Source organism: Netta rufina (assembly GCF_964035555.1).
Source record: "Netta rufina genome assembly, chromosome: 2".
In the NCBI taxonomy this organism is placed as follows: domain Eukaryota; kingdom Metazoa; phylum Chordata; class Aves; order Anseriformes; family Anatidae; genus Netta; species Netta rufina.
In genome coordinates this window covers 71,100,908-71,113,444 of record NC_140124.1, presented here as the reverse complement: position 1 = coordinate 71,113,444, position 12,537 = coordinate 71,100,908, and the positions used below count along the sequence as shown (strand labels likewise).

General features: G+C 41.1%; 1 protein-coding gene across 1 annotated transcript in view; it reads left to right on the top strand.

Moving 5' to 3' along the window:
* The window catches only part of MYO10 (myosin X), a gene marked incomplete at its 5' end in the record, with an annotated part of 161,414 nt that overhangs the window by 76,695 nt on the left and 72,182 nt on the right, over nt 1-12,537 (top strand). Inside the window, 1 exon segment of the mRNA XM_084306880.1 lies at nt 6,813-7,000. Within this exon segment, the coding sequence (XP_084163006.1) occupies nt 6,813-7,000 (188 nt within the window).

The following is a 12,537-nucleotide window of genomic DNA, read 5'->3' as shown; positions in this document are numbered from 1 at the left end:
GGAGATCCTGTAGGTGTTGTGTGGATTCTGGATAACATTTGTGAAGTTACTCGAGTATCTCGATCCACAAAGAATTGTCTGTTCCATAGGAGAAAGTTAATGGGAAAGCAAAGGGAGTGGATCTCAACTTGTGGAGATCTCTTGTTTTTATGCAGGTTCTTCATTATCTCTGAGCCTTCTCTTGAGTTAAGCTGAAAGATACAGCTGCCACTGCACTCTGTTCTGCTATTTCTGTTGGTAGCTAACGTGAACAAAACCCAGTTTTTACCCCTGACGAAACACAAAGATTTTCTAGCTTCAGTTAGCTCTCTAGAACAAGGACGCTATGGATGTGCAAGGTTGGAACTGTAGGGAGTGGAAAGATTAGCATAGTTTAGAAGTTAAAGGTAGCTGGGCTGCAAAGTTTGTCTTTCTTCATGAAAAGGTAACATAGCCTTTGTCCTCAGAGAGGCCTGGAACAGGGTGGTGTAGGTTAAAGCTTGGTACCAATGGAAGCGTAAGGTCACTTTAACAGAGTTGAAGAGTGAATGCAACAGACAAAGATGCAATTAAATGGGGATATTGTTGCCCAACAGTTGCCTCTGATCATCTGAAATCATGTATAAATATTTCAAATTTATTCCAGAATCTTGCCATGAGCTGTGCCAGTAAAAACAAGCATAAAGCCCAGCTTTGAAAATACCTTCTTCTGTTACTCCACAAACCTGATCTGTTCTCAGCACAGAAAGGGAAAAGGCCATCAGGGAGGGGAGGTAGCTGGTAGAAGAGGCTGATGCAGCTTACCTTGTGGAGCAAAGCACATGGGAAAATGCAGTTAAGCAGTGTGAATGTGTCTGGGAAGAGACTTAGAGAAAACAATGAGAGGGACAACATTAAAAGGTAGGTCTTGAATGTAGGCAGCTGCCTGATGGCATTTGAACTTAGTGACATGCTGTCTCATTCTGATTCCCTTCAGAAGGTCATCTCCTGTGGATGCTAACTCCCATGTTTATAGGATGTTTTGTGAACACACAGGCCATCTCATTTTGCAATCAGTTCTACAACTGGCTCTGAGAAGAAGGAAGGAGAATATAGTTGTGCATATGATATGCACACATAATGATGTGTGCATTGAGAAGGAACACAGTGATAAAGAAAAGCAAAGCTGATGTAAATTTGGGCTGATGGAAACCCACCATGAGTCACCAAACATGGTGAGGGCTGCAGAAGCCCAAGCATGTAAGGATAATTACAGAGTATGACATTTTCATCACAAACATGGCTTGATTGGTTGAAAACATCTAAACTTGTAGTCTAGTAATTCAGTTTGATTATGGCTTTTAAGAAAGGAGCTTGGCTTCAGACATTTTAGCTTATAATTTAGGGAGAAAACTGGATTCCATCCCACTGAAATTAGCTCAAGACCAGCTGAAAGACACAGCATACTTACCACAGAGAGGATAAATCAAGAATCTACCATGAACAACAGCATTAATTTTCATCCCGCTTATGGCATACATATGCTCCTTCTGCTCCCTTCCTTAAAAAGTACCCCAAAATATGGTCCAGCCATCTTTCTCCTTTTTATGCTAACATGTGTATGGTGGTTGACCTAGTTAGCTTTGCTTCAGCATAAATGCAGTCACCATTAAAATGAATCCTCTTACGTGGGAGAATTGGGGAAAAATTGAGGCTCTGCCTAGAGCATTAAACAAACTTTTAATCCCAGGTTTTACACCATCAAACTTCGAAATTTAGTGTTGAGGAGATAGAGAAATTTGACAGCTATTTTGTGCTCTTTTAAGACTGTCTGTATTTGCATGTGCTATGAAAGCACAGGTGTTTTAATTCAATAGTGTTACTCTAGCCTACATGATAAAAGGTATGAGAGAGATGAGGCTTGTGTGGAACATGGATGATCTTTTAACATTTGTTATCTGAAGGTACCAGACAGTGGCTTTCTAGTGAGCCAGTTGCACTACAGTTTTATTTCAGTTTCCCTTATATTAATGGAAAGACCAGAAAATGATACTTGTTTCATAAATTGCCAGGTTGATACACGACCACCACCACCAAACAAACTAAAAACAGACAGTAGCCCTTACTCATCAGACATGGAATCAGTTCCATCAATGATTGTAACAAAGTTGAGAGCTGTACAAAAACAGTCTGGAAACATAGTTTTTGATGTATCTGCAAACATGATTTTGTTTCTGCAGTAAGGATAGGTGGTTTTTTGGCCCAAAGCAGAATATCTTGAAAGTGCTCTGAAAAGAGGGTTGGGTGCCTAGAGTGCTGTCTTAGTGTTAATGCATGTATCTGTGACCAAGCATCTTAATTCTGTATTTGATCAGTTCCAATGTTCCTAGTGTCATGCTAAACAATGTTTCAAAGAATATATTGATATTGGCGTCACTGAAGAAGCACGGTGATTGAAATTAAGTAATGTAGTCTTTTTGTGCCTGTTTTAATAGTGCAAGCAGTTTTAGCTTCTCTTCTGATCGTTGATCAAAGACTTCATTCGGGAGCAGCGTGTAACGCCCTTTAACAGAGTCCTCCTGCCTTCTCTGTCACCTTCCCTGTAGCATGATATGCAAAGCCCAAGATAAGTCGTTTTCTTTTAAAGAAAGAAGGAAAAATTGGATGTCTCAAATACTAGAAGTCAGGGAATTACAGAGGAGTACGTTGATGTAGTGGGTTAAGAGAGGTCACGAGAAAAATAGTGTGGGATAAAATTGATGACCTTACATGGGAAAACCAGGCTTGGATAAAACACAGAGATCATTAAAGAATCCTTGGGAATAAAAAAGCTATTGTGGAGGAGATGCCTGAGTCTTGGCATGAGAGGGGAAGAAATGGAAGGTGGATGATTGCTGGACATGAAGCAAGGCTGAAAGGATGTATGCAGAAAAGATTTTGTGAAAATGGGAAGAGATGGAGAGCAAAGGTAGCCCTGATCTACACAGTGTGATTGGTTTATAGGATTAATTAAGTGAACGTGTGCTCGGGCTGCTTCCTTATTTGTTGCTTGTTCTGTGTAAGAAAAGTTGGAAAAAGAAAACTGAAGGGGAAATTTCAAATTCTACTTTTTCCTCTTTTATTTAGAAAGCCTTTTCTACATGGGGTAGAAAGACGTTTAAAATTATATTTAGCTAAACTATTGCAAACTTTTTTCTCATCATTTTAAGCTAACTTGAAAGAGATTATTTCAACCAAGATAACTTCTGTAGTGATAGACAGGACTACTCTGACAATCTATAGTTTCTCTGGAGTATTTCTGTGGGTGTCAGAAATCTTTGTGAGCTCTTGAGCCTTGTTAAAGAACTAAGTTGTTCTTGAGTGTTTGAAGAAGTCTGGGGTGATTTCTAGACATAAGGTTTAAAACTGATTGCTGTCACAAGGCAACAAGCAAAACAAACAAAGAAAGCATTTAGAGAACTGGTGAAAAATCTCTTCCTTTCTCAAGTACATCTTTCATTTTGACTCTTGTGATGCCATCGTCTAACTGAACATCTAGCTGAGAAGACAGGGCTTGAACTTCTAATTTTGGAAGTCAAAGGATCAGCAAACAATCTTATTTCCTTTTTTTTGTGTGTGTGTGTTAAAAGGGGGAGCAGGAGTGTCTGTAGTTTGTGACCAGGATGCATTACCAATGTAAAATTTCAGTAAAAAAAAAAAAATAAGCAGAAAGCACCACATTGGGATTCAGACTGAATTACTCAACTTTTCATTTATTTTTAGATTCAAATTTGTTTATTAATGGTGATCTGATAATGAGTTGTTGCTGGTTTAGTCCATAACAAAAGAAACCAGGCTTGCAGCAGAAGCTCTACACAGTATTTCTTTGAAATACCCCTCAGACTTTTTCAGCAGGAAATTTTCAGAAATTTTCAGTCCACTTGCTGGTACTCTGGCAGACACATTAGTATTTTTCCCATTCATAACTGCTTTGGAGTGCTTTCATTACAACAAGCAATTATTGACTGCGAGAATCAGATTAGAAACTGCAAAGAACAAAGAGAAGAATTAATTCACTCTCTTTTAAGCAAAGTGGAAGTGACATTCTTACATGAAAACACCTTTTCTGAAATTTCATCTAAGCAGCTGCCTCACAAGGTTAGCATAATAAAGTAATTCAGAATTCCTGCTTTTGACTGGTATCTGCTTTAATTTGCAGTATGAATGATGCCTGGTGCAGGAAAAGTGCTCAGGAGATAGCATAACAGCCCTGTGCTTTTTTGTGTATCTTTGCACCCGCCTCACTTGCTGCTATCCTGCTTGCACTTGCAAAACTGGAAAGTCTGCCCTCGGAGAAAGCGGTTGAATGGGGAGGCTGATAGGATTCCTGAGGGGATGGAGGCAGAGCCCTGCATGGGACAGGGTGAATTGTTGGCACCTGCTCCCTGTCTGTGAGTCCAACCGTGCTCCAAGTCCATGACTCGGGGGCTTCTGGGGGTGCCAGGGTGGAGGCTGACAGAAGTGCGATTGGGTTTCAGTGAAATTGTGCTGCTAGTAACAACATGGGATGGTGAGGGGACAGGAAAAGTAGTGATCCTGGCATTGTTACAGCAAATGACTCTTGGAACAGAATCTGCTCACGGATCTGGAACTGCCTGTGTCATTTTGAAAAAGTTTTGCTGAAGCCATGGGAAAGATCATCTCAGGTCGAGAGAGCTGGTGCAGAAGTGGGCTGCTCTCCTGATACTTTGGGTTTGGAATAGGAGAAGCAAGAAGAGTTGCACTGCAGTCAGTGGTGGTGCTTTTTGCCAGTGCTTTATCACTGGAAGGTGGAGGAGTATTGTGGTGGTCTGTTATGTGTTTGACCACACAGAAGCTGTAGAGTGGATATTTACAGTTATAAAGTTGGGTGGTATCAGTGTTCATATGTTTGCTTGTTTGCCGTAGTATCTGGTTTGATGGTGTGCCTCAAGTTACTATTCCTACTTCTGACTTCAGTCAGACTTTTTAGTAGGGTAAAGAGGTGGATCAGTAGCAGTATACAGTGCAGGCATTGACCAATAAACCATTCATGTAATTAAATATTATGGATATATCCCTGCCCATGCAATCTGTACTGAAATACGTATCAAGCTGAGGAAGTTTGTTCCTAGATACTTGCCCACTAGTTATTCAAGAACCCAAGAGGTGATGATCCCAGGAAATTAAACTGTTGTCTCGGTGCTCTAATTGCCCTGCGATACGATCTCGTGTTGAAATGGGATCTTTCCTCTAGCTGAAACCTTATGAGCTATTGTACAGTGTGGCAGGTTTATGAAACATACGGACTGTGAGCTCACAGCTCTGTAAAATACACCTCAGTTACAGTGAGGAAGAACATTCCCCTTGCATCTAATAAAATTGTCATCATTTCAAGGACATTGCTGTAGTCTCCTTAGCAAAAGCTGCTGCTGGTGTTGGGCCTAACAGAGGATGAAGCAGATGGATAATGGGAAATAAAGCAGCAGGATAACAGTGAGAAAGGAGAGCGGATACACAGTGATAATTACGTATTAATTAAGGAGAAGAGAAAGGAGGCAGGTAGATGTGAAACGCAAATGCTGTGGAGACATGGAAGAGATTGAAAGAGAGGAAAGCATGAGGGAGCTGGTGGTCAGTGGGTCTTCACAAGTGCCCCTGCGGTGGCTTGCTGGAGGCAGTGCTGCAGGTGGAGGACATGGGGCCCCTTCCTGAAGCCCTCTGGGGATAAGGTGCTGCATACACAAAGAGAGCCCCAGCCCTGCTGCGAGCTTCATAGCCAATTCCTGTTGGTGATGACAGGGTTATCTGCTGACAGAGCATCTGTATGTACACAGGGACTGTGCTACAGAGCTGCAGCCCAGATCTTTGCAAGGCCACAGCAGAGCTGTTGAAGCCAGGTGCTCTAGCTTCTGGCGTGTAACCTCAGAAAGAGCGCTTAACAAAATAAAATTAGTATCACAGCGTTAACACCACATATATTGTATGCTATATCAATTAGTTTTATGTGCCCCAGAAATGTACCGGAAATTCTGGAGATAGTGTGCTTAATGTTATCTCCTGCTTCACTTAATTTGATTTTATTTTAAAAATATATTCAGGTGGCTAGACGATGACTGTGAAGCAGATGGAAAAGACAGAAAATGAGTAACAGTGCAAATAGGCTGTTGTACATGATCGCGTTACCACAGTTTAATGAGTTAAGGCAATGGGAATGGGTATAAGCTACTACCTGGGTGGTTTTAACTGATGTGCTCTCTAATTGCAACAGGAGAGAAATGAATGTTGTGTCAGTTGCCATTGTGCATCAAAGCAGTAGTAAATTAAGTTGCATAAATTTAGTGTTTTGGCAGCATCTGCCAGTTCATGTACTTTTCTTAGGGCCTGTTACCCTCTAATGATGCTAGTGTCTGATACTCCCATCTTAAAAATGGGGAACGGAGAAGGTTTTTGATACTGTGCATGGCAAAACAGCCTTTGCAGCAGTGCTCAGGACCTAGGGATACAGTCATGTTTGGAAACTTCATAAAGTCCCTAAGAACGTGTGAAAAGCACATGTTCACTGGTGCTCATTGATGCTCCTGTGCAGTGGTAAATGGCGTTAATGCAGGGACGAATCCTGAGCTTGGAAGCTCTGTGCTGTAGGCAGGGTAAGCATGAAGACACGGGGGAGGTGGAAACAGTTTTCACCCTTCTGTTGCTCTTGTCCAAAGAACAAAAGTGGGGAAAACTACTAGCCAACTTTATCCAAACTCAATGAGGACTGGTAGGCTTTTGCAAATGTGTTTACTGTGTGAGGTCTGTTATTTTGCTCTACCCCATCTCTAATAACAACTGTGGGGATTTTGTGCTTGCAGACGTACATCGGTTCCATAGTTGCTTCTGTGAACCCTTACAAGACCATCCCAGGGCTGTATGACCGCACTGCCATGGAGCGATACAGCAAGCACCACATGGGAGAGATTGCACCTCACATCTTTGCTGTGGCCAACGAGTGCTACCGCTGCCTTTGGAAGCGTCACGACAACCAGTGTATCCTCATCAGGTAAATGGCTGCTGCTTTGATTATCCCTGACAGTGTACCTCAAGGTGGTTTAGAGACAGGTATTCAGACTGAATGAAGAGGAAGATTCCAAAAGAAAGCAGGTTTTTAAACCATCAGTTTGGGCAGAGATCTTTGAAATTGCAACTCATTATTCTGCAGACCTCTAAAAAGCATCCCTTGCAGCTCAATAGTTTGTCAACACTATACCCCAAACCTGCATCTAGAGGGAAAAAATAAATCTATACCAGTCTTGAGAAATGCTGTAAATAACAACAGCAAAAGAAAAAATTCTTCCCGTTTCAGCTGCTTGATTCTGCCTGATCACTTTTACTTTCTTAATCTCATTGTGCCTTAATTTAATGGCATTTTAATAACCTCCCATTTGATCCACTGCATCACTGGTGCTCAGGATCTCACTGCTGCTGAATGTACACTGAAAGCAGTTGGCATTTCAATAGCTTTTAGCAGTTTTCAGCTCCTCCTTCCTTCTGGCTCCAAAAGAGCAATGAACAGAGCCAGCTCTTCGCCTGGTGTGGCTCCCTTTCCCCAGCCTGCCAGCTCAGCTGCGTTGGCTCACACAAGCACAGGGGAAACCAAATCCTCGCTCACCAGATCAGCAGGACCAGCTTGTTGGCAATCGCAGTGTGGCACCTTCAGGCTCCGTACAGGGACTGATGCATGATGGAGTGAGAATTTGTTTCCCCTCCCTCTCCTCTCTCCCCTTTGCAGTATTTTTGTGCCTGTTTGCTCTCGCCATCCTGCAGCCAATAGCACAAGTAAATGTCTTCGAAGTGAGAACTCAGGCACAAGGTGACATGATACTGGCTGTCTCCTGACCTCTGTGGGAGCCCATGCGACAGCAGTGGGACGAAAGCACTGGTCAGCCATCAGGGCAGATAGGGGATGAGGCAAAGTGAGAGTAACACCTTTTGCAGTAGGCAATTTCTACAGGCTTTTAAAATTGCAGAACAATTTGCAAGGTTTCCTGGGTAAGAAGAGGATTTGGCACATGTAGTTCAGCACACAAGCTGTTGTTAGAAATGCGGATCAGGTGCAACACAGCTAGGTCTGTTTTCAAGTTTCTGAAAGCTCTCAGCCTCTGCCTGCTCTTTCCTCTGGGCAGGTCCTGTCTGGTAATGACAAAGACAGAGGTGGGCTGTGAGTGAGTTTTTCAACTTTCAACTTTTTTGTTTGGTTGGTTTTGTTTTAATGTAATATATAGTGCTGTACATTAAAAGATGAGTCCAGATGATACTCCAAGTTAAATGCACGAAGATCTTTCTGAAATTAGATAGACTGGAGTCATTATTTTGTGGTGTAATGTCAGCTAATCACTTGTCAGCAACCCCCAAACTTGAACTTTGGGGTCTGAAATCATTTCTGGTGCCTAGCAGGTAGCCATTAGTATCTTTGTTAATTTTATTCTGTACTGGCCCATGTATTTTACCTTTCCTTCCAGTTCCTCACAAGCTGCCAAGAGAAAAGCATGTTGTGTCCTAAAAAGGAAGCAAACAGAGGTCTCTAATGTTCCAGAGGAGTCTCCAGCAGTCCCTGCTCTGTAAACCTTGGTACAGATAAACCATAATATGGAGAAGTTTTACATTAGCAGTCCCTTTTAAAATAGCTTACTTTGGCCATGGGATTAAGCAATGATTTGTGTAAGTTTCGTGTTTCAGAGAAGTGCCATAATACAATCTTATAAGGGTGTTTTCTATTTCTACAAAATATGAAGGAACGTGCAATTCAGAACAAAAAATAAAAAGTAAAATCCACTTTCCTAAAGCAGTATTATCTGCTGTATCTGTGAAGGACTTGGAACAGGATTTTTTTTTAATCACTGATGGTTTTCAGAAGTTCCCATGATTGCATTCTTAGTTTGAGGCATCAAAATTGAAAATATAGCAGTTTGCTAGTCATCTCCCACATTCTGCTCATGCCTGTATCTTTTAACGGTTTAGATTGAGATGGTGCAACAAGTCACTGTCAGGCTTTCTTGCTTACTGCTGGTATTTGAAAATCTGGTCCAGTGGAGCTCTTCCATGTCTGAAATCAGGCAAATGCTTTTGCCTTGCATTTCATGTAAGAGATGGAATAGAATAGTTCAGTTGGAAGGGACATGCAAAGTTCATCAAGTTCAACTGCACTGCAGTGATAACCAAAAGTTAAAGCATGCTATTGAGGGCATGGTAAAAAGGAAAACTTTGTTCCAGTAGGAAAAACACATTAAGCAGTGACATCCAGTTAAGCTGAGTCACTTAGTAGAATAACTTTCACATTCTGATGTGTAGTTTTCACTTGCTTCTAATACAGGGATCGGAAGACTCAATAGCTCCTGTAACAAACAGGCCTATGAAATAAAGCACTGAATACTTGTGATCCTCTGGACTTGAAGTGCCCCCTGCTGGCACCTAGATTTAATTCAGTTTTGTTTTGGAGCTGCTTTCTTATGTGGTATTGGTTTCAAAAACCTGTAAAAAAATAAAAGTAAAAAAGCTTCTGGACTGTTGAAATAGTTGGAATATTTTTCTGCATGGGGTAAGGTTAAGGAAAGAACCTGTATCAACAACTGTCATCAGTTGTGACTCAAAATGTAATAGAAATCTTAGACCATTTTTATAGTATAACAAGACAGCAACGGTAAAAAGGAGGGGATATGGAAGAGAGAATATTAAATGGAGTCATCTAAATATGCTTATTTATCATACTGTTACACAGGCTTATTTTAATTCATTATACTGCTGCATACAGAAGACTTCACAGCCTAAAATGTCAACGAAATGGCATCTTGAAGAAGCTGTGCACAGCCTGGGCATCAGAATATTAATGCAGATGTGAAATGGTATTTTCACTCTCCAGGCTAAAAGATGCTTATATGGTTATTGAATTAAAGTTTTTCTTGCGAAAATGTCTGCATCAACGAATGTTTAGTTTCACATTGATCTCAATCTTACATCAAAGACCAGTTTCATTTAAAACAAAACAGAAAAAAGCCATTCAATTTAAATTTGATGCTACCACAAACGCATTAAAAACTATTAATGTATTCTGATTTTTCAGCTGGCATAGCTGCTATTCACAGAATGTGAAATGGCATGCCCACCAGTTGAGCTGACTGGCTGGTCAGAAATCTGGGTGCCTCAGCAGGAACACAAAGGGGGAGTCCCTCGTACTCAAGGAGCAGTAAAGCAGCTTGTCTTGATCAAGAGCAGAAACTGATTTCCCCAGGGGTTAGATGACATGTTCACAAGCTGGGACTAAGTTCAAGCCCCCACTCCCCTTTAATGTAAGAATAGGAAAATATCTTTCGGTTTTATTTTTGTTGCTCCTTTGTTTAAGGTGGTCTAATCCATATACATGCAAGCAAACACTCTTCTCTCTGATACAATAGTAGTAGTTCTGCTCTAAAGCACTCAGAAGATGTGTAGACCAATACAAGGAACAGCAAGAGTCACCCTGGATTATATTCAAGTTGGTGGCACAAGTGGGAAATCACAGTCTGACAGCAGTTTGTTCTCTTTGTTATCATCTGATGGCTTGACATTTTCATTGTTGTTCTTCAGCTTGAAGATCAACATAAAACAAACTGCTCTTTGGGTGAGACCTGGGCTTGTGATGGGAAAACTTTCTAATGAGACTGACACACCAAAATTCACTTGTGTGTTTGAAGAACAGTATTTGCTGAGGGGAGCTATTCTGTCTGTGTCTATCTGTCTTTGGAGATTTAAAGCCAGACGACAGAACTGAGAAGTGATTTACAGTTGTGTTGATACAGCCTCACTTGCATTATGTCCTTCAGAAAGAGAAGCGTCTCATAGTGACCCTTTTTCCATTGCAGCGGTCCAGAGTTCAGACTGCTGTGCCCTTTGTGAGATGTCCAGGGTAGAACAAGTCATGGAGGAAAGTTAAAGATCTCCTAAGTGAGACCTGTGTAGGTTGCTGTCACACAACATGTTCAGAATACTGAATACAGTGATGTGAAACAAGCTTGGCACTTAAACTCGTGGGGTAAAGAGTATCTTGAAAGGTTGACTGGGTACTAAAAAATTCATCCTTCTTTTAGTGGCCTTAGCAGAGTCTTTGTAGACATAGGTTTTTTAAGGAGTCCAAAAGACTGATCCAATTCAATCTACTGCCAGTGTATGTACTGAAGAGGTTGAGTAAATAACTTTGAAGTTTAGTGTGCTTGTTCTTTATTTTCATCTGGTTAATGATGTTTTTATAAAGCATTTTGCAAAGGAATGATAAAGAGTCAACTTGATGCAGAGAAAATCATGTCTCAAGCTGAGCAACACCACGTACGAGTGAGATCTTACTGCCATGTGAGAGGGGTCCCGGAACCCATCTACCTAATGTTTGGTAGTGGTTGTAGAACTATATAGAATCCAGTGCTTACTAATAAGTGAACAGAGAACAAAATAGAGATTATTGGGTAAATCCATCTTTTGTTTGTATCTTGAGTACTATGTACAAGCCATTTTTCCCCTTGATTTATGTCTAAGAGAATTTTGTGGAACTGGAGGTAGTTCACAGGCCAAAAAATTGTAATCAGAAGTACAGCATGATTGTATGTGGAATTAGCTCATGTACAAACTCGTGGAAGCTAAACCTATTGAGGTTACAAGACACACAGAAACTGGGGTCTAGTTCTGCAGCCCTCTGAACAGCAGAAGACTGGAAGCTGGAAGAAGACAGAAGGGAAATAGATCATGTCTTTCCTGGGCATCTCCATTTGGAGGCCATCAGAGGTATGCAGTGAGCAGGTAGATCATTATCATTGTCCTGACCCAGTTCTGAGCCTGTCATGTTCTAGGAAAAAATTGTGCAGGTACTAGCTATGATATAAATAAGTATGGGAAGTATTTCCCATCGGCTTTGACCCTCTCTATTCAAGAGTTGTTCTTGATTACTCTGGGGTGGCTCTCAGCTTCCCCAGAACTACACGTTCCTTGCTGTTGAGCTATGAGTGCTATCTACCTGGCAAGGAGGGGTGAGAATTTAGGCAGGAAAAGGTGTGTGTAGCTGTATTAAGGTATTTGCACCAGGCAAAGATGATGCTGACGTTTATGAAGCTCTTTCAAAACTAGTAGTAGCAATGTTTTGCTAGTCCTTTGGTGTACAGGGAGCCAGTATTAGATAAGTGGAATCTTAAATACTTGCTTTGTTGGCTTGAGCTTGAGTGGGCGCTGGTCTGCGAAGAGAAAGGGGATGAATACTGACAAAGCATTAGGGGAAGGTACTTATAATTTGGAGTCCTGGACATCAAGGGTAAAACTAAATTAAAAGTACTACAGAATTGGAGATAGTAGAAGTATGATGAATCATACATGCTGGAACATTTCAGCAAATAGCGTATCTTGTAGTAAGTTTTACGAAACATCTTAAAGATTTGGTGATTGTTTGGGGGAAACACTTAAATCTCAGCTGCAAAACTCTGTATCTCATTTTGTACTCTGAATGCCTATTCCCTGATGATTTTTGTAATAGTTGGGATTCATTTGCAGGAAAATTACATGCTGCTTCCTCAGACTGTACCTTTC